The following is a 20,842-nucleotide window of genomic DNA, read 5'->3' as shown; positions in this document are numbered from 1 at the left end:
AGATTAAAATTTTATAACGTAGCCTAAACATAATCTACATAGTTCTAACAGCACTCCAGACAGCCTAAAACAGCACTTAAAAGCATTTGACAGAAAACCGTCATTGGGACAGTCCTGAACGCTGATTTCAAGTTCATCGACATATGTGAACCACACTTCAGCTGAGAGGACGTTCACGAGGCTATATTGAGAAAAGGTGATCGAGAGCAATATCAAATTAGCACCTATGTTTTAAAACAGCAGTGATCCGAGTGATCAGTAATGTAAGACGGTAGACTGTCGACCAATAATAACGGTGATTAATAAGTTTTAATCTAAAGTCTATTCGTTCAATCAATGACGTTGATCAAAGAGTTTCCTGGTTTATCTTCATAAGCTGCGTAGAACTGATCTTCCGCTTCATTGCAACTGAAATCTGCGGATTGGAAGAGCTGAATTAGGCCAATGCCAGTGACAAGATTTCAGGTAATAACAGAATTTGAACCAATAATATTTTACTGAACTAGATAAATTTGACCTCTCTCTCTCTCTCTCTTTTTTTTTTTTGCAGTTCTGTTATAATAGCAATCTGATTAGGAGTAAAAGTAGATTTAACGAGATCAGTGAAAGGAGTTACATCACGGTTTGCGCAACATGAAAAGTTTAGCCTAAATTTTTCAAGTTGGTCGTTTAAAATCCGTGCCAATCTCCTCCATCCTCAACTATCCTTGTTCCCACTTCATGGTTTACGATATCTCTTTAGTGTTTTTGTATCATAGAAAACCAATATTTTCGAGTTTGCTTTAATTTAATGGTAATTTTGTACGTGGCTAAAATAACTCAAAATACCGTGACCGAGCTCCTTTAAGCAACAATAAAGTTGGAGATGAAGGAGCTTTCTCTGCTACACCTGAAACTGTAGAGCCATTTTTCATGAAAACTCGGAAAACCATTTCCTGGTGTTTCCCAGGAACCAAACTTCATATATTAAATATTAAATATTAAAAATAAATCCTCGAAATCTGTTTGTTTACATAAGGTCTCCGCCAAGAAGCACCCTTAGTCAAGAAGAAAGCAAAGCCCAAAACAGCTTGACTGCCTTGCATTTCAAAAAGAAAGGTTTTCAACAAAACTAACTTGCAGAAACATTAAGTACTCTAATAAAAAGCCAGCTAGAAGAAGAACAAGAAGAAAAAGAAACTAAAATATGGAGCATGACTGAAGGTAGAAGTCAGTCGACAGGTATTCAGGAGTTATATTGTCGGACAGGAGATGGTGGAATACATCAAAAGATCATTTTCTCAGCACTGAATATTCCACTATGCATCACAGCATTTCTGGGAAATGTTCTAATCATTGTTGTTCTTCAAAAGGTGTCCTTCCTTCATCCACCATCAAAGCTATTGCTTGGTTGCCTCGCGAGCACCGATCTTTGTGTGGGTCTTATTACGCAGCCGCTTTACGTTAGCTTCTTAATGATTCCAGCACACTCCAGACTTTGTGACTATCTTAATATTGCTTCATTCACCGTAGGTATACTTCTTTGTGGAGTATCTTTGTTCACACTAACTGCAATAAGTGTGGACAGACTTCTCGCTCTATTACTGGGAATGAGATACAGACAGATGGTAACTCTGAGAAGGGTACGGATCTTGGTTGCCAGTTTATGGATTTCTAGCGTTGCATTGGCAATGACATCATTCTACAACGTCCGTATTACTACGGGCATCACCGGGGTGATACTGTTATCGTGTGTAGCAACCTCCATTTACAGTTACGTGAAAATCTATTTCACACTTCGCCGTCACCAAGCGCGATTAGGAGAGCGTGTTCACCAAGGGGATCGGAACGATGGAGAAATTCCTCTGAACATAGCGCGATACAGAAAGACAGTCTGTACTGCACTCTGCATGCAAATAACATTACTTGCTTGTTATCTTCCATACGGTATAGTCGCAGCCTTGCGTGCAGTTAAAGGCGAGTCTCTCCATCTCGCTTGGGATGTAGCGTTGACTCTAATTTTCTTAAACTCTACTCTGAACCCGATTCTCTTCTGTTGGAGGATTCGACAGATACGTGAAGCGGTGAAGAACACGATCAAACAGCTGTGCTGCTTCTCGAGTTAAAATTCTCGCTCCTGATGTCAAAGAGAGGAATTAGGTTTTTATGTAACAATTATTCCACGAGCGTGCGTTGAATATCAAATGATGAATAGCCATCGAGGCACGTAACGCCGAGTTGGCTATAATCATCTCATATCTAACAAGCGCGAGTGCAATAATTGTTTCATTTAAACGCCCCCGAAATGCGGCAGGTATATTTTGCAGGGTGCAGGGTGCAGGTTGCAGGTTGAAATGTAATTATAACTGGAAAGCCGCTGGCACTTGAAAGAACGTACAGTTGGTAGAATTACCGTGACTGTTACATGACGCTGGTTACAGTCGCTCAGAAAGGTGGCTTCCACATAAGTGCCAAACCGGCCGAAGCGATGGGAGGAGAGTATATTTCAATGATTTTAAGCCTGCAATGAATTATTGTTTTTGAAGAAACTTCTGAAATATCATCTGAAATATCTGCTGAATTTGGTTTCTTCCCTGTGAGTACCAAAATGAAAGCACACTGAGCTTGCGCTAGTATATTCCGTCGGTTATAATCTTATATTATTTCATTTCTTTATTTATTTGCTTCATTTGTGATGGCAATCTTCTGTTGTTGAGGGAAGACTCGAGCCAAATCTGGAATCGACGGAGACATCTGTGGAGCGGCCATCCAGATGGCTTTGAAGAGATTTCACCAGTCTCTGCGTGTCGATCGATAAGTACTTATAGCGGATCGATCGTGTTTTCGATGGACATGAGAACATCGCTCAAACCAAGTGCGATCACAAACATGTTGGGAAGCGTACGAAGTCTCTGGTTTCTGTACGCGGCGTAACAAGTTAGAAGATTGCCAAAGAAGGCCTAAATATTAATAACAGCGTGTTTTCACTACGTGAAAGAGGCGAACTACTTTATGTAAGAACCCCTGACGAGTATATAGGTTATTAATTATTTTTAGTGCCAGCGGTTTTTCAGTTATAATTAAATTTCAACCTGCAACCTGCACCCTGCACCCTGCAAAATATACCTGCCTCCCGAAATGTAGAAAATTAAACCAAACTAAAAATAAAAACACCCCCAAAAAACACGCGTATGCTTACCATGTTTGTAGAGCATGGTATAATGGCTCATAACCCATGATGGCTAAGCCAGTGAAAACTCTTGAATTGCATTATCCAATGATCCAGTTTTTAATAATCTACGTTATATTTCTTGGTTAAATTTCTGTTAACTGTTATTTAATGTATTCTCTGTGTAATTTTTCACACGACTCCAGGGAACGTCGTTTATATGATAAGATCTCGTGATTGATTGATAACGCTAGCCAATTAACTGATCTCAGTTTCTGAGCTGTTGCTGAGGGTAATTTTTGCCATATAACGGCGTCAGTTTTAGTTATAAAAGTTATTTCATGAGTGTTAAGTTTTTGGAAGTAGAACCAAGAATGAAATGAGGATTTTAATGAAAATGTTAAATCAATTAAAAATGCCAATAAATTAGTAAACTTTGAGCCTCTGGATTTTTCCCGAATTAATTACCGCGGAACTGGCCCATGTTGCCAGCGTGGCTTTGGTGATTTCAATTTTGGTTTACACATGTGCAACTACTTCAACCAAGATAAATAAATTCTTTGCAGATAGAACAAGAACAATTTGAATGCTACCACGAAAAGAAGAAATGCTCGCAAATTTATTGCTTTTGTAGTTTGCAGCTTTTTAATGGCTGGGTAACTCCAAGGGCTGATTAAGTTGGGAGGCGGGTGTATTGGGAGGTTAGCCACCAGCTTCTTAAAGGAGCAAAAAATAACCAAAAATTGAGATAGGTCTGCAAACGGCGACTGGGTCCGGGCTGTCCTATCAAAACGTCACGATAATAGTCTTTTTCATCGCAGCGAACAAAAATATAGACAACGCTAAACTTGCTTTGGCCTGTTCTTACAATGAACTCGAGAATCGTGGGTTTAATTTGACGAACAACAACATATTTTGTTCAAAACAACACAACTATTATCCCACCTTGTCAACACTCCACGAATTACAATCGAGTTGGCAGACGCGGGTGACCCATTTCTGGCGCCAAATTAAAAGCGTTGAGTCACTTGAGTCATAAAATGTTTCTGATTTTCCACTCATGTCCAATACTGTCGAGTAGATTCCATCGGAAAAGAGAACTTTCTATTCGTTATCGATCGGAAAATTACATCTCATTAGCTATTAGCTGGATATAAAGCCTGTCGAATCCATCGATTCGATCGATTCGTCGAACGGACACGACCCGAAACCTGGATGTTGTCGATCGGAAAATCGCATCTCATTGGTGACAACAGAACCCGGCGGTCCAACGTTGTCGATTCGACCGATTCGTTCGATTCGTCGAATGGACACGACCGCGAAACGTGGATGTTGTCGATCGGAAAATCGCATCTCATTAGTAACAACAGACCCGGCGGTCCAACGTTGTCGATTCATTCACAGGCTATTATAACGAAAGCACTGTGAAAGAGGACATGAATATTCCTCGTTCTAAAAACACCAAAGGTAGTATAAACGAAACATTGCATAGTCATTTATGCCGCTATAAGAAAAGCACGGTGAAAGAGTACATAAACACATGGATATTCCTCGTTCTAAAAACACCGGTGAAAGAGGACATAAACATATGGATATTCCTCGTTCTAAAAACACCAAAGGTAGTATAAACGAAACATTGCATAGTCATTTACGTCGCTATAAGAAAAGCAAGGTGAAAGAGTACATGAACACATGAATATTCCTCGTTCTAAAAAAACCGGTGAAAGAGGACATAAATACATGAATATTCCTCGTTCTAAAAACACCAAAGGTAGTATAAACGAAACATTGCATGGTCATTTAAGCACGGTGAAAGAGGACATAAACAGATGCGTTTTACATGGTCATTTACGCCGCTAACATATCCGTAGTATATCGCAAAAATACTCTTATCGATGAGTCAATGATTGACAATCGACAAAACGCCACTATAACAAAAGCACACAGGGGCACCCAACGGATCGTTTCGGTAAATTATCTGTTCGGAAGGCTTTTAATCCCCTCTGATTTTCTTGAGAGAATTGGCACCTCGAACTTTCGTGACATGAGAAATTTAATGTCTGTTGTTTTCGGACTGTTAAAAATGTCGTTTTGAGTACCGAAAAAAGGTCAGCTATCATTTTCGGAAAGGCGATAAGACCTAAGGTTTTCGGGAAATGGACAAAAAAGCCCTAATAAATTCGAGAACACTCAAGTTCCCCTAGAATATCCGAACAGATAAAATTTTTTTAGTGCAACCAAAAATTAACCTACAGAGCCTTAAAAGTACTCCAGATAGCCTAAAACAGCATCTAACAGCATTAGAGAGAAAACGGTCGTTGGGTGCCCCTGAGCACAGTGGAAAAGGACATAAAATATGAATATTCCTCGTTCTAGAAACACCAAAGGTAGTATAAAGCCAAACATAACAAGTTTTCTATCGCAATGACCCTACCGTGACCCGACCGATGACAACGTATGACAATCGGAATAAATTTCTGGTACGTTTCGAATTTTTTGTCCACATCAGCCTTGACCACCTCACGTTAATATGTTTCGTGGCGGGGTTTTAAAAATAAACCCCAATAAAGTGTACATTTTCTGAAAGCTAAATAAATGAAGAATTCGATTACGTTTTTTCTTTTTCGAAAACATAAAAGTTTTCTAAATTTTGCGCAGCGAAGCGATATTTACCCTTTCTTTTTTTTCGAGTTCGTTTATAGCCACGATTATGGCCGCAACGTGTTTAACATCGCAAATGATTCGTTACACATTGCCTTTCAAAAGGGTGTCTCCGATTTCTCAAAGATCGCTTCGTTTTCTTTTTATACCACCCTAAAGTTTGACGTTCGAAAGCTTGTGATATCCTTTAACAAAACAAAGCCATAAGTTTTTAACGAGGTCGAAATTCAAAAGTCTGAGACACCCTTTTGTAGGGCAGCTATTTGGGAACATCTACCCTCGTGACCGTACAATGCAACAATGCATAAATCTCAATTACTCAGGACTAGACACAGTTACGTCTTGGGGACCTATTTTCTGATTGTGGTTATCCTCCATGTTGACAAAAAATTAGAGTTAAAATCCCTATTTTCAATTAAGTGCAAGCTCTAGTAACAATGTATGCATGGTCAACCATTCATCTAGGGCTGATGTTGCATTTCGTTTTAAATTTACATGGAGAAGTTTGTAATGTGAAAATATTAAAAATGATACGAAATGTTTTCAAATTCATCGGATTTGCGTGCACAGGGTCTAAAACACGTATTCTATCGTTCATTTGGGGGGGAGGGGGCACTCCCTTATCGAAAGAACAGGGATGCTAATTAGAAATGTTAAAAGAAACCCTTAATTATTTGAGCCGCCGATTAATGGTTTAATAAGTTACAGTAGAAATAGTATTTATAAGAAAATTATTAATTTCAATTGGTTCTGCTTGTAGCATTTGTACGGTAATTATAATTGGAGGGCAATCAGGTGGGTGTCTAATTACAAATATCAAATTACAAATTCTGTAACTGGATACCTGTATTTGGACTCCTATGTCATTAATGTGTCAATCATGTTCACTTAAATGGGATCTCTCCTGCTGTTTTCCTACTGTTAATTGGCTCATAATTTCATAACAGTCCAATTACTATTACTAATGGTAATAGTGTAATAGTGCATTCAACAACAAAACGAGGAAAACAAATTCACTTAATTTCTCATTTTATTCTTTAATTAAATTTACGAATAAGTCAAGTTGTCAGTCTTGAGTCTTAACTTACAACATATTTCCTAACTATTACAAAAATCTACGTAGAATATGAAATATATATAACCGCCATTACTATGCGGGTCATGCAATTAGTCCCAATTTACAGAGAGTACTTTATAAGAAGGCTAAGTCCACGGTACCAATTTGTTATCATACATAGAAACATTCAAATTATTCCCCAACTGTTATCAATTAAGTAAAAAGTGAAATAGCTATGATTATCTTAAAAACTTCCTTTTTATTGATCAATAATACCTATCTAAGGCAAGCCTATTTGATGAAACCTTCTTTATAACCTGTCTGCCATATCAACCAGTGTATAACAGATATCTGGTTACTTCAGGTATGTTATGACCACAATTGAAACATACAAAACTTGTTGCAAACATAAACTTTTTCAATCTGCATCAACAGCAGAGTTCAGTTAAAAACACTGCCCTGTGCTATGGAACCAAACTTCATTTGAAAGGGGCACCTGCAAGAAGAGTGACAACAACCTAAAGATATAAAAAATGTGATTTCATAACGTGCAGCTGTCTGGTGTGTAGTTTGAAAATTAATTGCATTTCATGGTGATGGCATCGTTTATTTCCGCTGCGGAACCGTTTCAAAAGCAGTTACTACTAATTCTGTGAGAACTTTTTTAACTTTGCGGTTTCTCATATCCTATTTTATTCTATCAATTAGTTACCAATATCTTTCATAACAGAGTTGTTTAGAAGGTGGTGAACATGGGCATAAACTTGTGCTTTCCCTTCAGATCCAAACAATTCCTTCGTATCAACAACAATGCCACAGGGTTTGGCAAAAGCAAGAATTCCTGTAGCAAAAAGTCACGGAATTAATGTTAATCAAGACTGTAATAACTTAACTAGAAGAATACATTTATTTCAAAATATAGTTATTGAAATGAGAAGTTGAATGTATTAAAAACTAGTATTAAAAATTAAGCTCAACCACATGCATATATAAAATTTGTGTTAATGCCTGTATGGATGATACAGGCATGTTAAATTCAATGAAACAGACACTATAATTAATTGTTGTTAAAAAAAACCCTTTCTACAAATATGCTAGTGTACAGGTGACATTTATGTTATGGATATTTATATACCTGCAGTTCTGTGGTTTTTACTACAGTGTTTTCCTTTCTCAGTGCCACAGTCCATCTTCTGCTTATTGCCTTTCTCATCTGTTACAACATTATCCTCATTTGAAGTAACACCAAAGCCAGAACTACAAAGAAAACAAATTATTTTTGGCATTTCACCCAGTTCACAACTGAAACAATAGCACTGGCATATTTCCTTTAACATCCAGTGAACTCTATCTGCACCCCTAACATGTTATGGGTTAGTTGTGCAAATGATTGGCCTTTTGCTTAATGCCCTTGGGTTATGCAAACACCCCAGCAGGGCTTATTACCTATGAACTGGAATAATTAGTGCAAAAGGTTCTTAAACTAGTCACTTGAAACAAGACAAGCACATAATAATTTCAAAGAAAAAAGAGTGTTAATTTTATCACACCGATAAATTCAATGATACTTGAGTTCCCAATTTATTGACAACAAAAAAGTTTGTATTACTTCTGCATAGAATATACAGGACTTTGATCGTTTGCAGTACTTCCATCTTGCTTCTCCATAAAGGTTAATTCAACTCGCTTTTGACCAAATTCATTGTGTGGCAGTTCTCGTTGCATATATTCCCCCTTCATTTTAATTTCCTCTTGTACTTTCTTTGGCAAATTGGTTTCTTTCACCCAACTTTTTCTGCCATCTGCCCTACCAACTGTCATCAAACCAAGTGTGCAGCCATTGCACTGATTACCTGCTGGACCTGAGAAAGCCTTTTTTCTCGAGCATAAAATTGGACTGAAAATAGCATTTATGTTTAAGGGAGCCCAATTTGCTTGAAGGTCATGAATCCAAATAAGACCATTTATATTCACTGTCAAACGAGACAAGGAATATCAACCAGGCAGTTTTGATGTTTACCAAACTAAGTGCATCTACTAAGATTAGATGTGATCTGCCTATCCTTTGAACACTAATTCTTTTCCATTTATTTATCTACCGACAGTTTGGAAAAACAAGCAGTTTCTCATTAAATTTAATCAATTTTTCAAGCCCAAAATGCTGCTTCTGTTCAGTTGAACTAAAAAAGACAAAAACCATTGCCAAAAAAAATCAAACACCCACAAAGTTTTTCATTTCCCCTGGCTTTGGTAATTATGTATTTTAGTTTTAATTAAAGAAATGTCCATCAAACCGTATTAGAAGATAATATTAAGGAAGACTTTTAACTTCCCGACCAGTTCAGCAGGTGTAACGGAAGACAAATAACCATTAACAAAGAAGCAATGAGAAAGAAAAAAAAAAAAAAGGCAATCGCGTCTTGTTGTCTTTGTGAAAAACATCTAAAGGGAACGGTCCTTTGTGTCTCTCAACTGGGTTCCACAAAAACCAGCATGTTTTCACAAGCGATTCTTATTAGTTAAGTAAAAATGTTGACATTAACACTTCCTACGCTGTGTTTCAACTTCCTCTGCTGTTTTTCTTTCTTTGTTTTCTTCACAGGAACGTATTTTTTCCGTTGTTTTCAAAACTTTAAGGTAAAACATTTTCAGGACATCCTAACTTCTAACATAAATGGCATTTCTTAACTTGTTCTTGCTCAGGTCTTTTCTCATATTGCCTCATAAATTTAAAACTGGTATGTTGACACAAGCTAAAACGCAGAGGCTTCCAACCGGTCGCTATTTATCCCTCCGATTTTCTTAAGCGAATTGTCTCCTCGAACGTCCGTGATTTGCCTGGTGTTTTCGAATTGATAAAAATGTTGTTTTGGATATCGGAAAAAGGTCAGCTATGATTTTCGGAAAGGCAGCAGCTGCTATGGTTTTCGGGAAATGCACAAAAAAACCGAATAAATTACGAGAAGACCTAGAATTGCGAAACAGATTAAAATTTTATAGCATAGCCTAAACATAATCTACATAGCTCTAATAGCTCTCCAGTTAGCCGAAAACAGCACTTAAAAGCATTTGACAGAAAACCGTCATTGGGACAGTCCTGAACGCTGATTTCAAGTTCATCGACATATGTGAACCACGTTCAGCTGAGAGGACGTTCACGAGGCTATATTGAGAACAGGTTATCGAGAGCAATATGAGATTAGCACCTATGTTTTAAAACAGCAGTGATCGGAGTGATCAGTGATGTAAGACGGTAGACTGTCGAGCAATGATAACGGTGATTGAATAAATTTTAATCTAAAGTTATTTGTTCAATCAATGACGTTGATCAAAGAGTTTCCTGGTTTATCTTCATAAGCTGCGAAGAACTGATCTTCCGCTTCATTGCAACTGAAGTCTGCGGATCGGAAGAACTGAATTAAGCCAATGCCAGTGACAAGATTTCAGGTAATAACAGAATTTGAACCAATAATATTTTACTGAACTCGATAAATTTGGCCTCTTTTTTTGCAGTTCTGTTCAAATAACAGTCTAATTAGGAGTAAAAGTAGATTTAACGAGATCAGTGTGAGCTGTTCTTAAAATAGTTACATCACGATTTGCGCAACATGAAAACTTTAGTCTAAATCTTTCAAGTTCGTCGTTTGTAATCCATGTCAATCTCCCCCATCCTCAACCATCCTTGTTCCCGCTTTATGGTTTACGATTATCTCTTTAGTGTTTTTCTATCGTAGAAAAGTACTATTTTCAGGTTTGCTTTAATTTAATGGTAATTTTGTACGTGGCCAAAATAACTCAAAATACCGTGACTGAGCTCCTTTAAGCAACAGTAAAGTTGGAGATGAAGGAGCTTTCTCTGCTACACATGAAACTGTAGAGCCATTTTTCATGAAAACTCGGAAAACCATTTCCTGGTGTTTCCCAGGAACCAAAGTTCATATATTAAATATTAAAAATAAATCCTCGAAATCTGTTTGTTTACATAAGGTCTCCGCCAAGAAGCACCCTTAGTCAAGAAGAAAACAAAGCCCAAAACAGCTTGACTGCCTGCATTTGAAAACGAAAGGTTTTCAACAAAACTAACTTGCACAAACATTAAGTACTCTGATAAAAAGCCAGCTAGAAGAAGAAGAAGTAGAAAAATAATCTAAAATGTGGAGCATGACTGAAGGTAGAAATCAGTCGACGGCTACTCAGGAGTTATATTGTCGGACAGGAAATGGTGGAATACATCAAAAGATCATTTTTTCAGCACTGAATATTCCACTATGCATCACAGCATTTCTGGGAAATGTTCTAATCATTGTTGTTCTTCAAAAGGTGTCCTTCCTTCATCCACCATCAAAGCTATTGCTTGGTTGCCTCGCGAGCACCGATCTTTGTGTGGGTCTTATTACGCAGCCGCTTTACGTTAGCTTCTTAATGATTCCAGCACACTCCAGACTTTGTGACTATCTTAATATTGGTTCATTCACCCTAGGTATAGTTCTTTGTGGAGTATCTTTGTTCACACTAACTGCAATAAGTGTGGACAGACTTCTCGCTCTATTATTGAGAATGAGATACAGACAGATGGTAACTCTGAGAAGGGTACGGATCTTGGTTGCCAGTTTATGGATTTCTAGCGTTGCATTGGCAATGACATCATTCTACAACGTCCGTATTAGTACGGGCATCACCGGGGTGATACTGTTATCGTGTGTAGCAACCTCCATTTACTGTTACGTGAAAATCTATTTCATACTTCGCCGTCACCAAGCGCGATTAGGAGAGCGTGTTCACCAAGGGGAACGGAACGATGGAGAAATTCCTCTGAACATAGCGCGATACAGAAAGACAGTCTGTACTGCACTCTGCATGCAAATAATATTACTTGCTTGTTATCTTCCATACGGTGTAGTCGCAGCCTTACGTGCTGTTAAAGGCGAGTCTTTCCATCTCGCTTGGGATGTAGCGTTGACTCTAATTTTCTTACACTCTACTCTCAACCCGATTCTCTACTGTTGGAGAATTGGACAGATACGTGAAGCGGCGAAGAATAGGATGAAACAGCTGTGCTGCTTTTCGAGTTAAAATTCTCGCTCCTGATGTCAAAGAGAGGAATTAGGTTTTTATGTAACAATTACTCCACGAGCGTGCGTTGAATATCAGATGATGAATAGCCAACTATCATATCCAACAAGCGCGAGTAGAATAATTGTTTGATTTAAACGCCCCCAAAATAAAGAAAATTAAACCAAACTAAAAATAAAAACACCCCCAAAAATCACGCGTACGCTTACCATATTTGTAGAGAATGGTATCATTTGCGATGATGGCTAACCCAATGAAAACTCTTGAATTGCATTATTCAATGATCCAGTTTTTAATAATCTACGTTATACTTCTTGGTTAAATTTCTGTTAACTGTTATTTAATGTATTCTCTGTGTAATTTTTTACACGACTCCAGGGAACGCCGTTTATATGATAAGATTTTGTGATTGATTGATAACGCTAGCCAGTTAACTGATCTCAGTTTCTGAGCTGTTGCTGAGGGTAATTTTTGCCAGATAACGGCGTCAGTTTCAGTTATAAAACTTATTTTATAGGTTTTAAGTTTTTGGAAGTAAAACCAAGAATGAAATGAGGATTTTATTGAAAATGTTAAATCAATTAAAAATGCCAATACATTAGTAAACTTTGAGCCTCTGGATTTTTCCCGAATTAGTTTCCGCGGAACTGGCCCATGTTGCCAGCGTGGCCTTGGTGATTTCAATTTTGGTTTACAGTGCCACTACTTCAACCAAGACAAATAAATTCTTTGCAGATAGAACAAGAACATTTTGAATGAAAACACACAAAACAAATGGTCTCAAATTTATTGCTTTTGTAGTTTGCAGCTTTTTATTAGGTGGGTAATTCAAGGGCCGATTAAGGTGGGAGAGGGGTGTATTGGGAGGTTAGCCACCAGCTTCTTGGAGGAGCAAAAAATAAAAAAAATAATTGAAATAGGTCTCAAACGGCGACTGCACCCGGGTTGTCCCATCGAAATGACACGATAATAGTCTTTTTCATCGCAGCTAACAAAAATAAAGACAATGCTAAACTTGCTTTGGCCTGTTCTTACAATGAACTAGAGAATCCTGGGTTTAATTTGACGAGCAACAACATATTTTGTTCAAAACAATACAACTATTATTCCACCTGGTCAACACTCGACGAATTACAATCCAGTTACCAGACGCGGGTGACCCATTTCTGGCGCCAAATTAAAAGCGTTGAGTCACTTGAGTCATAAAATGTTTCCTGTATTTCTTGGCTATTGTTATGATTTGAATTTTTTAAGGCAATGGCGAAATTGCACTCGACTTAAATTGGATCCCATCGGGCAACTGTCGGTGATGACATTTTTTATCCCTACAGTACTCTACTTGGGAAAACATAGACAGACCAACTAATGGGCTAGTCAGTAATTGTCAAGAGTAACAGTATTGTCGTTTGCTGCATTTAAGTCGCGTGGACGGGTTTTTGTTTTTGGTTTAAGCAATGTAAACACGGAAAAAGTTTTATTTCGCTTAAGTTAAGTCGTCAACCTAAGCGGGATGCCGTAAAATCATGGACAATTAGTTAGTGCTTGCCACAAGTTGCTCGGCAACTTTTTGGCAACTTTTCGCATTAATTTCGAGCAACATTTTTTGTTTCGAGCACGTTTTTGCATTCTGAGCAATTTCTAGTTTTCTAGATATCGGAGCAGCTTTTAGTGCTTTAACTGGCCATGCTTCCATATTTTACAATGTTTCAGTAGACAATTTGTGAATTTGCTGTTAAAAAGGAGCAGTCCCTGCCCCCTGGGGCAGATCAACGGCGAAAGATGCATGCAGCCAGGCTGCTGGGTCAGCGGTTTTTTTAAGAAAATACAAAATGGCGGACAAAGATTCACACTCCACTGATTCGAGTGTTTCAGGTGATAGCATTTATTTGAGAGCCACTAAATAGGTTATCTGTTGATAAGTTTGATACAATATTGTTTACATATAGATAGATAAATGTTGAGTTTTTGTCGTCAGTCACTAAGTCAGTCCCTTCAAAGTGATGTGTATTTCTATGTACTGTAGTCTGGTGCAACATAAGTCTGTTTAAATTAAGGTCAAGGACTCAAGGTTACGTGTTTTAGGCAACTGTGATTGCAGTTAAATTGCATGAAAATGGTTAGAAGTCTTGACCTTGAAAAGCAACGACAATTTTACTGGCTCATAATAGAATTTTTACAAGAATAATATTGTTCTATTGATATTGATGCGTACTATTTATTCATGCTTATTGTGAACAGATTTATTTAGCGACGCTGGTTACAACGCAAAATTGCACAAAAATGCTTAGAAATGTTACTTTTGTTGTACGGATTGCATATTTTTGCATCAGACCAAATAAAAGAAGAGAGAAACGAAAAAAAGTTTTTTTGCTTTTTTTAGCAACTTTTGAGCAACTTTCGTTACAAAAAGCAACTTTTGACTATTTTTGGAGGAACTTTTGCGCAACTTTTTGAGAAATTTCGGGCAACGTTTTGGAAAATCTCGAGGAACTTGCGGCAAGTCCTAAATATAGTCCAAGAGTTCAAAAAGTATCACAACAGTTGCAACTTTGAATCCGCCTATTCCCCCAATTGAGTACTACAGTTCGCCTTTCCGGATTGTTTTCGCCAGGCCAGGAAGAAACTCTTCCCAAAAGACAACGCGATCCACCTCAAGTTTGCTTTCCACTCTAAGCAGATTGTCCAGGTCAATAAGTAAGTATCAGTTTCATCGTCGGTCGTGAAGACAGGCCAGCTAATGTCAGGATCGCTTTTAACCAGATTTCTGTCGAAAGAGAAAACCAATGTTATACATTTATAACATAGTAAGCAGTCATTGGACGAGCTTGAGCAGCATATCGTGATTTTCCAGCGGTGGGAAGCTATTAGACAACTCAAGTAATGCCGAAGGCATTGCCTTGGGCGACGCCTGGTAAAAATGAATCGAAAATTTACCTTTCCTTCAGTACGTATATGATGCTAAATATTTAATGAAAGCGTAAACGTTTTAGGTACCCGAAATTGGCAACACACTAACTTCGATCTCAGGGTTTCTCTTCTTCCGCCGCCTGGAGCGCTAGAGGGGCGGGAGGAAGAGAACGAGGTTGGCAACACACCAGGAGAAGCGTTAGTGAAGTAAGGCTACTAAATACTACAGATGCGAGAGTCGTTATATTGGAAACTTAACACTCAACCATGCTGCACAAATTAAGCCCAAAGGGTTGCCATTAACGTTGAAAGGCCTCGCTGCACACCATTGTACGATGACGCCATCTTGAGAGTCCCTTCTAGATTGCTCACGGCCATGAAATTATATAAGGGATCTCCTCTCCATGAACGACCCCAAGGATTTCTGGGTACAGAGTCAACTCCGTTCGATAGCTAAACTGGTGCAGACGCACAGGACTACCACCTCTCACGAGGGCTTTGGCCATATGTACTGCCGGGGCATTGAACCATGAGTCTGTCACAAGATCAAGCCACTGCTTTTCGATGCTGCGAGTGGAATCTGGTACCGGGTGGTTGGTGTACTGGTACAAAATGGCCCCTTTCATGGGATCAGATTCTTCGTTGGATGAAAACCTCGCATTCTTTACCAAACTACTGAAAAGCTCGGAAGAAACTTCCTGGCCAAGAGTTCTGGCTATTTCAGAAAGAGGAACGATGCCGCCATCGTTTTTGTTTACTCCAAGCAAGACTGGCACTTTGTTGACGAATCCCTGATTAAGTAGTTTAGTTGGTTCGTCAGTTAAGAATTCCCCATCAACCGTAACCACGGGGTACTGATGACCGAGGTCTACCACACTGCGAGGTAGTTCAGAAGCTTTCAGAAAATCCTCAATGTTTTTCTCTCTTAAACAGCCAAGCGACATTGCATTGTCATCGCAGCTCAGACGTTTGGTGATGTCTCTTCCATAATCCGGATCTTTTGAAGACTAGAACGTGTAGGGTGTGGTTGCAGCTGCACTTTGCAAAATGGCTTTGTGAAATACACCAGTAGACAGCGGAGAGAGCATTTGATTGGCTGGAAATCCCGCCAAAACTCGCGATGTTCTCTTGAACCCATTTCAGGGCAGCCACCTGAAACTCTCTTTATTGTCTACTCCTATTTTTTTGTATACACACACACACGAAATATTTTAGCTTTGGCGTCTTACATTTTGCAAGTTTAAAAGAAATGATGCGTGCGACTTGTGCTGCGACGTATTTTTCATTAAAAAAGCAAAACAAACATTGTCTGCAGTCTATTGGAAACCACAAAATGGCAGCTGTCAATTAAAGGGGTACATGTGGATAGGGAGCCCACGGTTAGAGAATTATCTGGCAATGTTGCTGTCGGTTCTTAAAGAATTTACGACAAATATTTACAGAAGGTACTGCTAAAAGCGCAGTTTCAAAGTTGAGAAAAGCTTTAGTTTTTTTCTTATAACAAAGGGCCAAGGATTTACACTTTCCAGATACCTAATGAAAATTCTTAATGTTATTACTAATGTTTTATGCAAGAGAAGCTAGTGTAACATCTCTTGGCTCATCTGAAGACATGCTCTACACCTTTAATGATTACTCACGCAAAGGGCGAAAGGCTACCACGAATTAACAATTGCATTTGCGCGAGCAACAACCAAACAAACTCTTGAGGCCTTCACGGTAATTGCCGCTGAATATAAAACAGATACAGGGGTTTATGGCGCAATTTGCATAAGCCATAAATTTGGCAAAAAATCTAAAGTGCAGAAACCCACAGCTTAGTTTAGGGTTTTCCTCCCATACAAAGTACTGCAAAAACGCCAAGATATTCAAGGGTGCCCAGCATAATGCAAATCCCAAAACAATAGCCAGAACCATCTTAACCACGCTCCTGTCTCTCTTCATTCGTTTTTCCCGTTCCTTAGAGCTCACCGATTCGCCACCTGGTATCTTTTGAGCCCTCAGCTTTACAATGATGATAGAATAAAGTATTGTTATCAACGCGAAAGGGATAAGAGCGAAAACAAGGAACAGTGCTACATAGTAGCTTTCCGATGAAGAAGACTCTCCAAAGGTTTCCTTCCACATCAGCTGACATGCAAGGTTTTCTCCGGATCCCTCAAGTTTGCGGACGAAAAATTCCGGGGAGAGAATGGCCATGGCCACGATCCACGTCGCTAGAATGAAGAATGGGCAAAGTCTGGCGCTGACAATCGGGGGTCGAAGAGGAAAAACCACAGCTCCAAATCGATCCACTGCTATCAAGACAAGGCTCTGGATAGAAACAGCAATGGAGACGTCTTGCATAAAGTAGTCCAGTTTACACAACGCCAAGCCAAAGTCGCCAGCTATGAGCCAGTAACCGACGTAACTCTCTGTAAGAAGACGCGGAAAGGCAAACACTGGGAGAATGAGGTCGGACATGGCCATGTTTAAGATTAGGTAGTTGATCGTTCTTCTCATGGATTTTATGCCGATTACAATCGCTCCAATGAGAAAGTTGCCAGTGAGCGACACAACTATGATAACACAGTAAGCAAAGGTTTTAACGATTCTCTCTGCAGTGGGATAGACAGAGCCATCAGCTGAAGGCAGGGTAGCGTTACTGGGCGTTGTGCTCACGTTTGCCATCCTAATTACCAGGTTGTTACTGGCCTATTTCTCCACAACTATCCTCGTTTGATTTCAACAAAGCTGATCGATCGCAACTGTAAAGAATAATCGTGTGGCAACCTATTTGCGCGCGGATAATTATAAAGGTCGTGAAAACTTCTGTTCGCCGGCATGTCAAACAATTTGGGATTAAAATTAAATCGCATGCTAACTTCCATCTGCCGGATGGACGCTGCGATTAAGATTAGATGTGCTCTGCGTATCGTTTGAATACTAAATCTTCTCCATTAATTTACCTATCGACAGCTTATAAAATTAAGCAGTTTCTCCCTGGATTTAATCAATTTATAAAACCTAAAATGCTGCTTCTGTTATTGAACTAAAAAGGACTAAAAACACGTTACAAAAAAAAAACAAATTAAACACGCACGGCACTAAGAGTTTTCATTTCCGCTGGTTTGAATATGTATTTTTGTTTTAACTAATGAAAAGTCCATCAAACCGTCTGTGAAGATAATTTTAAACTGAAGACTTTTAGTGATCGGACTGATCAGTGATGTAAGACGGTAGACTGTCGAGCAAAAGTAACGGTGATTGAATAAATTTTAATCTAACGTTTATTTGTTCAATCAATGAAGTTGATCAAAGAGTTTCCTGGTTTATCTTCATAAGCTTCGAAGAACTGATCTTCCGCTTCATTGCAACTGAAATCTGCGGATCGGAAGAGCTGAATTAGGCCAATGCCAGTGACAAGATTTAAGGTAATAACAGAATTTGAACCAATAATATTTTATTGAACTTGATAAATTTGGCCTCTCTTTTTTTTTTATTTGCAGTTCTGTTAAAATAACAGTCTGATTAGGAGTAAAAGTAGATTTAACGAGATCAGTGTGAGCTGTTCTTAAAATAGTTACATCACGATTTGCGCAACATGAAAACTTTAGTCTAAATTTTTCAAGTTCGTCGTTTGTAATCCGTGTCAATCTCCCCCATCCTCAACCATCCTTGTTCCCGCTTTATGGTTTACGATTATCCCTTTAGTGTTTTTCTATCGTAGAAAAGTACTATTTTCAGGTTTGCTTTAATTTAATGGTAATTTTGTACGTGGCCAAAATAACTCAAAATACCGTGACTGAGCTCCTTTAAGCAACAGTAAAGTTGGAGATGAAGGAGCTTTCTCTGCTACACATGAAACTGTAGAGCCATTTTTCATGAAAACTCGGAAAACCATTTCCTGGTGTTTCCCAGGAACCAAAGTTCATATATTAAATATTAAAAATAAATCCTCGAAATCTGTTTGTCTACTTAAGGTCTCCGCCAAGAAGCACCCTTAGTCAAGAAGAAAACAAAGCCCAAAACAGCTTGACTGCCTGCATTTGAAAACGAAAGGTTTTCAACAAAACTAACTTGCACAAACATTAAGTACTCTGATAAAAAGCCAGCTAGAAGAAGAAGAAGTAGAAAAATAATCTAAAATGTGGAGCATGACTGAAGGTAGAAATCAGTCGACGGCTACTCAGGAGTTATATTGTCGGACAGGAAATGGTGGAATACATCAAAAGATCATTTTTTCAGCACTGAATATTCCACTATGCATCACAGCATTTCTGGGAAATGTTCTAATCATTGTTGTTCTTCAAAAGGTGTCCTTCCTTCATCCACCATCAAAGCTATTGCTTGGTTGCCTCGCGAGCACCGATCTTTGTGTGGGTCTTATTACGCAGCCGCTTTACGTTAGCTTCTTAATGATTCCAGCACACTCCAGATTTTGTCACTATCTTAATATTGCTTCATTCACCGTAGGTTTACTTCTTTGTGGAGTATCTTTGTTCACACTAACTGCAATAAGTGTGGACAGACTTCTCGCTCTATTATTGAGAATGAGATACAGACAGATGGTAACTCTGAGAAGGGTACGGATCTTGGTTGCCAGTTTATGGATTTCTAGCGTTGCATTGGCAATGACATCATTCTACAACGTCCGTATTAGTACGGGCATCACCGGGGTGATACTGTTATCGTGTGTAGCAACCTCCATTTACTGTTACGTGAAAATCTATTACACACTTCGCCGTCACCAAGCGCGATTAAGAGAGCGTGTTCATCAAGGGGAACGGAACGGTGGAGAAATTCCTGTGAACATGGCGCAATACAGAAAGACAGTCTGCACTGCACTCTGCATGTAAATAACATTACTTGCTTGTTATCTTCCATACGGTATAGTCGCAGCCTTGCGTGCAGTTAAAGGTGAGTCTCTCCATCTCCCTTGGGATGTAGCGTTGACTCTAATTTTCTTAAACTCTACTCTGAACCCGATTCTCTACTGTTGGAGGATTCGACAGATACGTGAAGCGGTGAAGAACACGATCAAACAGCTGTGCTGCTTCTCGAGTTAAAATTCTTGCTCCTGACGTCAAAGAGAGGAATTAGGTTTTTATGTAACAATTATTCCACGAGCGTGCGTTGAATATCAAATGATGAATAGCCAACGAGGCACGTAACACCGAGTTGGCTATAATCATCTCATATCTGACAAGCGCGAGTGCAATAATTGTTTCATTTAAACGTCCCGAAAATGTAGAAAATTAAACCAAACTAAAAATAAAAACACCCCCAAAAAACACGCGTATGCTTACCATATTTGTAGAGCATGGTATAATGGCTCATAACCCATGATGGCTAAGCCAATGAAAACTCTTGAATTGCATTATCCAATGATCCAGTTTTTAATAATCTACGTTATATTTCTTGGTTAAATTTCTGTTAACTGTTATTTAATGTATTCTCTGTGTAATTTTTCACACGACTCCAGGGAACTTCGTTTATATGATAAGATCTCGTGATTGATTGATAACGCTAGCCAATTAACTGATCTCAGTTTCTGAGCTGTTGCTGAGGGTAATTTTTGCCATATAACGGCGTCAGTTTTAGTTATAAAAGTCATTTCATGAGTGTTAAGTTTTTGGAAGTAGAACCAAGAATGAAATGAGGATTTTAATGAAAATGTTAAATCAATTAAAAATGCCAATAAATTCATAAACTTTGAGCCTCTGGATTTTTCCCGAATTAATTACCACGGAACGGGCCCATGTTGCCAGCGTGGCTTTGGTGATTTCAATTTTGGTTTACACATGTGCAACTAATTCAACCAAGACAAATAAATTCTTTGCAGATAGAACAAGAACAATTTGAATGCTAACACGAAAAAAAGAAATGCTCGCAAATTTATTGCTTTTGTAGTTTGCAGCTTTTTATTGGGTGGGTAACTCCAAGGGCTGATTAAGTTGGGAGGCGGGTGTATTGGGAGCTTAGCCACCAGCTTCTTAAAGGAGCAAAAAATAACA

At 38.7% G+C, this 20,842-nt stretch overlaps 5 protein-coding genes and 1 pseudogene across 5 annotated transcripts; 3 read left to right on the top strand and 3 right to left on the bottom strand.

Moving 5' to 3' along the window:
* Nucleotides 1-347: 347 nt before the first annotated feature.
* LOC110062471 (adenosine receptor A3-like) lies at nucleotides 348-3,118 on the top strand. Its single transcript, XM_089274093.1, has 2 exons — nucleotides 348-465; nucleotides 1,019-3,118. The coding sequence occupies exon 2, from the start codon at nucleotides 1,194-1,196 to the stop codon at nucleotides 2,103-2,105; it is 912 nt and encodes a 303-aa protein (XP_089130219.1). The 5' UTR covers nucleotides 348-465; nucleotides 1,019-1,193; the 3' UTR covers nucleotides 2,106-3,118.
* A 3,703-nt stretch (nucleotides 3,119-6,821) lies between these two features.
* LOC149103457 (uncharacterized) lies at nucleotides 6,822-9,944 on the bottom strand. Its single transcript, XM_089273850.1, has 4 exons — nucleotides 8,476-9,944; nucleotides 8,002-8,123; nucleotides 7,579-7,707; nucleotides 6,822-7,362 (listed from the first exon to the last, which is right to left on the bottom strand). Exons 1-4 carry the CDS (start codon nucleotides 8,685-8,687, stop codon nucleotides 7,346-7,348), a joined length of 480 nt encoding a protein of 159 aa, XP_089129976.1. The 5' UTR covers nucleotides 8,688-9,944; the 3' UTR covers nucleotides 6,822-7,345.
* Nucleotides 9,945-10,053: 109 nt separating this feature from the next.
* LOC149103456 (adenosine receptor A3-like) lies at nucleotides 10,054-12,850 on the top strand. The gene is made up of 2 exons (XM_089273849.1): nucleotides 10,054-10,313; nucleotides 10,854-12,850. Exon 2 carries the CDS (start codon nucleotides 11,019-11,021, stop codon nucleotides 11,937-11,939), a length of 921 nt encoding a protein of 306 aa, XP_089129975.1. The 5' UTR covers nucleotides 10,054-10,313; nucleotides 10,854-11,018; the 3' UTR covers nucleotides 11,940-12,850.
* A 2,152-nt stretch (nucleotides 12,851-15,002) lies between these two features.
* On the bottom strand, nucleotides 15,003-15,823 carry LOC149103455 (acetylcholinesterase-like). The gene has a single exon (XM_089274097.1). The coding sequence runs from the start codon at nucleotides 15,788-15,790 to the stop codon at nucleotides 15,215-15,217; it is 576 nt and encodes a 191-aa protein (XP_089130223.1). The 5' UTR covers nucleotides 15,791-15,823; the 3' UTR covers nucleotides 15,003-15,214.
* On the bottom strand, nucleotides 15,762-17,915 carry LOC110062490 (neuropeptide FF receptor 2-like). The gene has a single exon (XM_089274096.1). It carries the CDS (start codon nucleotides 17,514-17,516, stop codon nucleotides 16,512-16,514), a length of 1,005 nt encoding a protein of 334 aa, XP_089130222.1. The 5' UTR covers nucleotides 17,517-17,915; the 3' UTR covers nucleotides 15,762-16,511.
* A 150-nt stretch (nucleotides 17,916-18,065) lies between these two features.
* On the top strand, nucleotides 18,066-20,532 carry LOC149103454 (adenosine receptor A3-like; annotated as a pseudogene).
* Nucleotides 20,533-20,842: the final 310 nt, after the last annotated feature.

The sequence above is a fragment of the Orbicella faveolata genome, unplaced genomic scaffold, assembly GCF_042242905.1.
Source record: "Orbicella faveolata isolate gen_17 unplaced genomic scaffold, um_ofav_v1 contig_35, whole genome shotgun sequence".
Taxonomy (NCBI): Eukaryota; Metazoa; Cnidaria; class Anthozoa; order Scleractinia; family Merulinidae; genus Orbicella; species Orbicella faveolata.
This window is presented reverse-complemented; position numbering and strand designations above follow the sequence as displayed.

Excerpts from the sequence above, each read along its gene's own strand:
- LOC110062490 (XM_089274096.1), bottom strand. The coding sequence starts at position 17,516 with ATGGCAAACGTGAGCACAACGCCCAGTAACGCTACCCTGCCTTCAGCT.
- LOC149103456 (XM_089273849.1), top strand. The coding sequence starts at position 11,019 with ATGTGGAGCATGACTGAAGGTAGAAATCAGTCGACGGCTACTCAGGAG.
- LOC110062471 (XM_089274093.1), top strand. The coding sequence starts at position 1,194 with ATGACTGAAGGTAGAAGTCAGTCGACAGGTATTCAGGAGTTATATTGT.
- LOC149103455 (XM_089274097.1), bottom strand. The coding sequence starts at position 15,790 with ATGTCGCTTGGCTGTTTAAGAGAGAAAAACATTGAGGATTTTCTGAAA.
- LOC149103457 (XM_089273850.1), bottom strand. The coding sequence starts at position 8,687 with ATGACAGTTGGTAGGGCAGATGGCAGAAAAAGTTGGGTGAAAGAAACC. Across the intron at positions 8,124-8,475 it reads CCTGTATATTCTATGCAGAA|TTCTGGCTTTGGTGTTACTT; the intron begins GTAATACAAACT and ends TTTTCTTTGTAG. Across the intron at positions 7,708-8,001 it reads TAAAAACCACAGAACTGCAG|GAATTCTTGCTTTTGCCAAA; the intron begins GTATATAAATAT and ends TTTTTGCTACAG.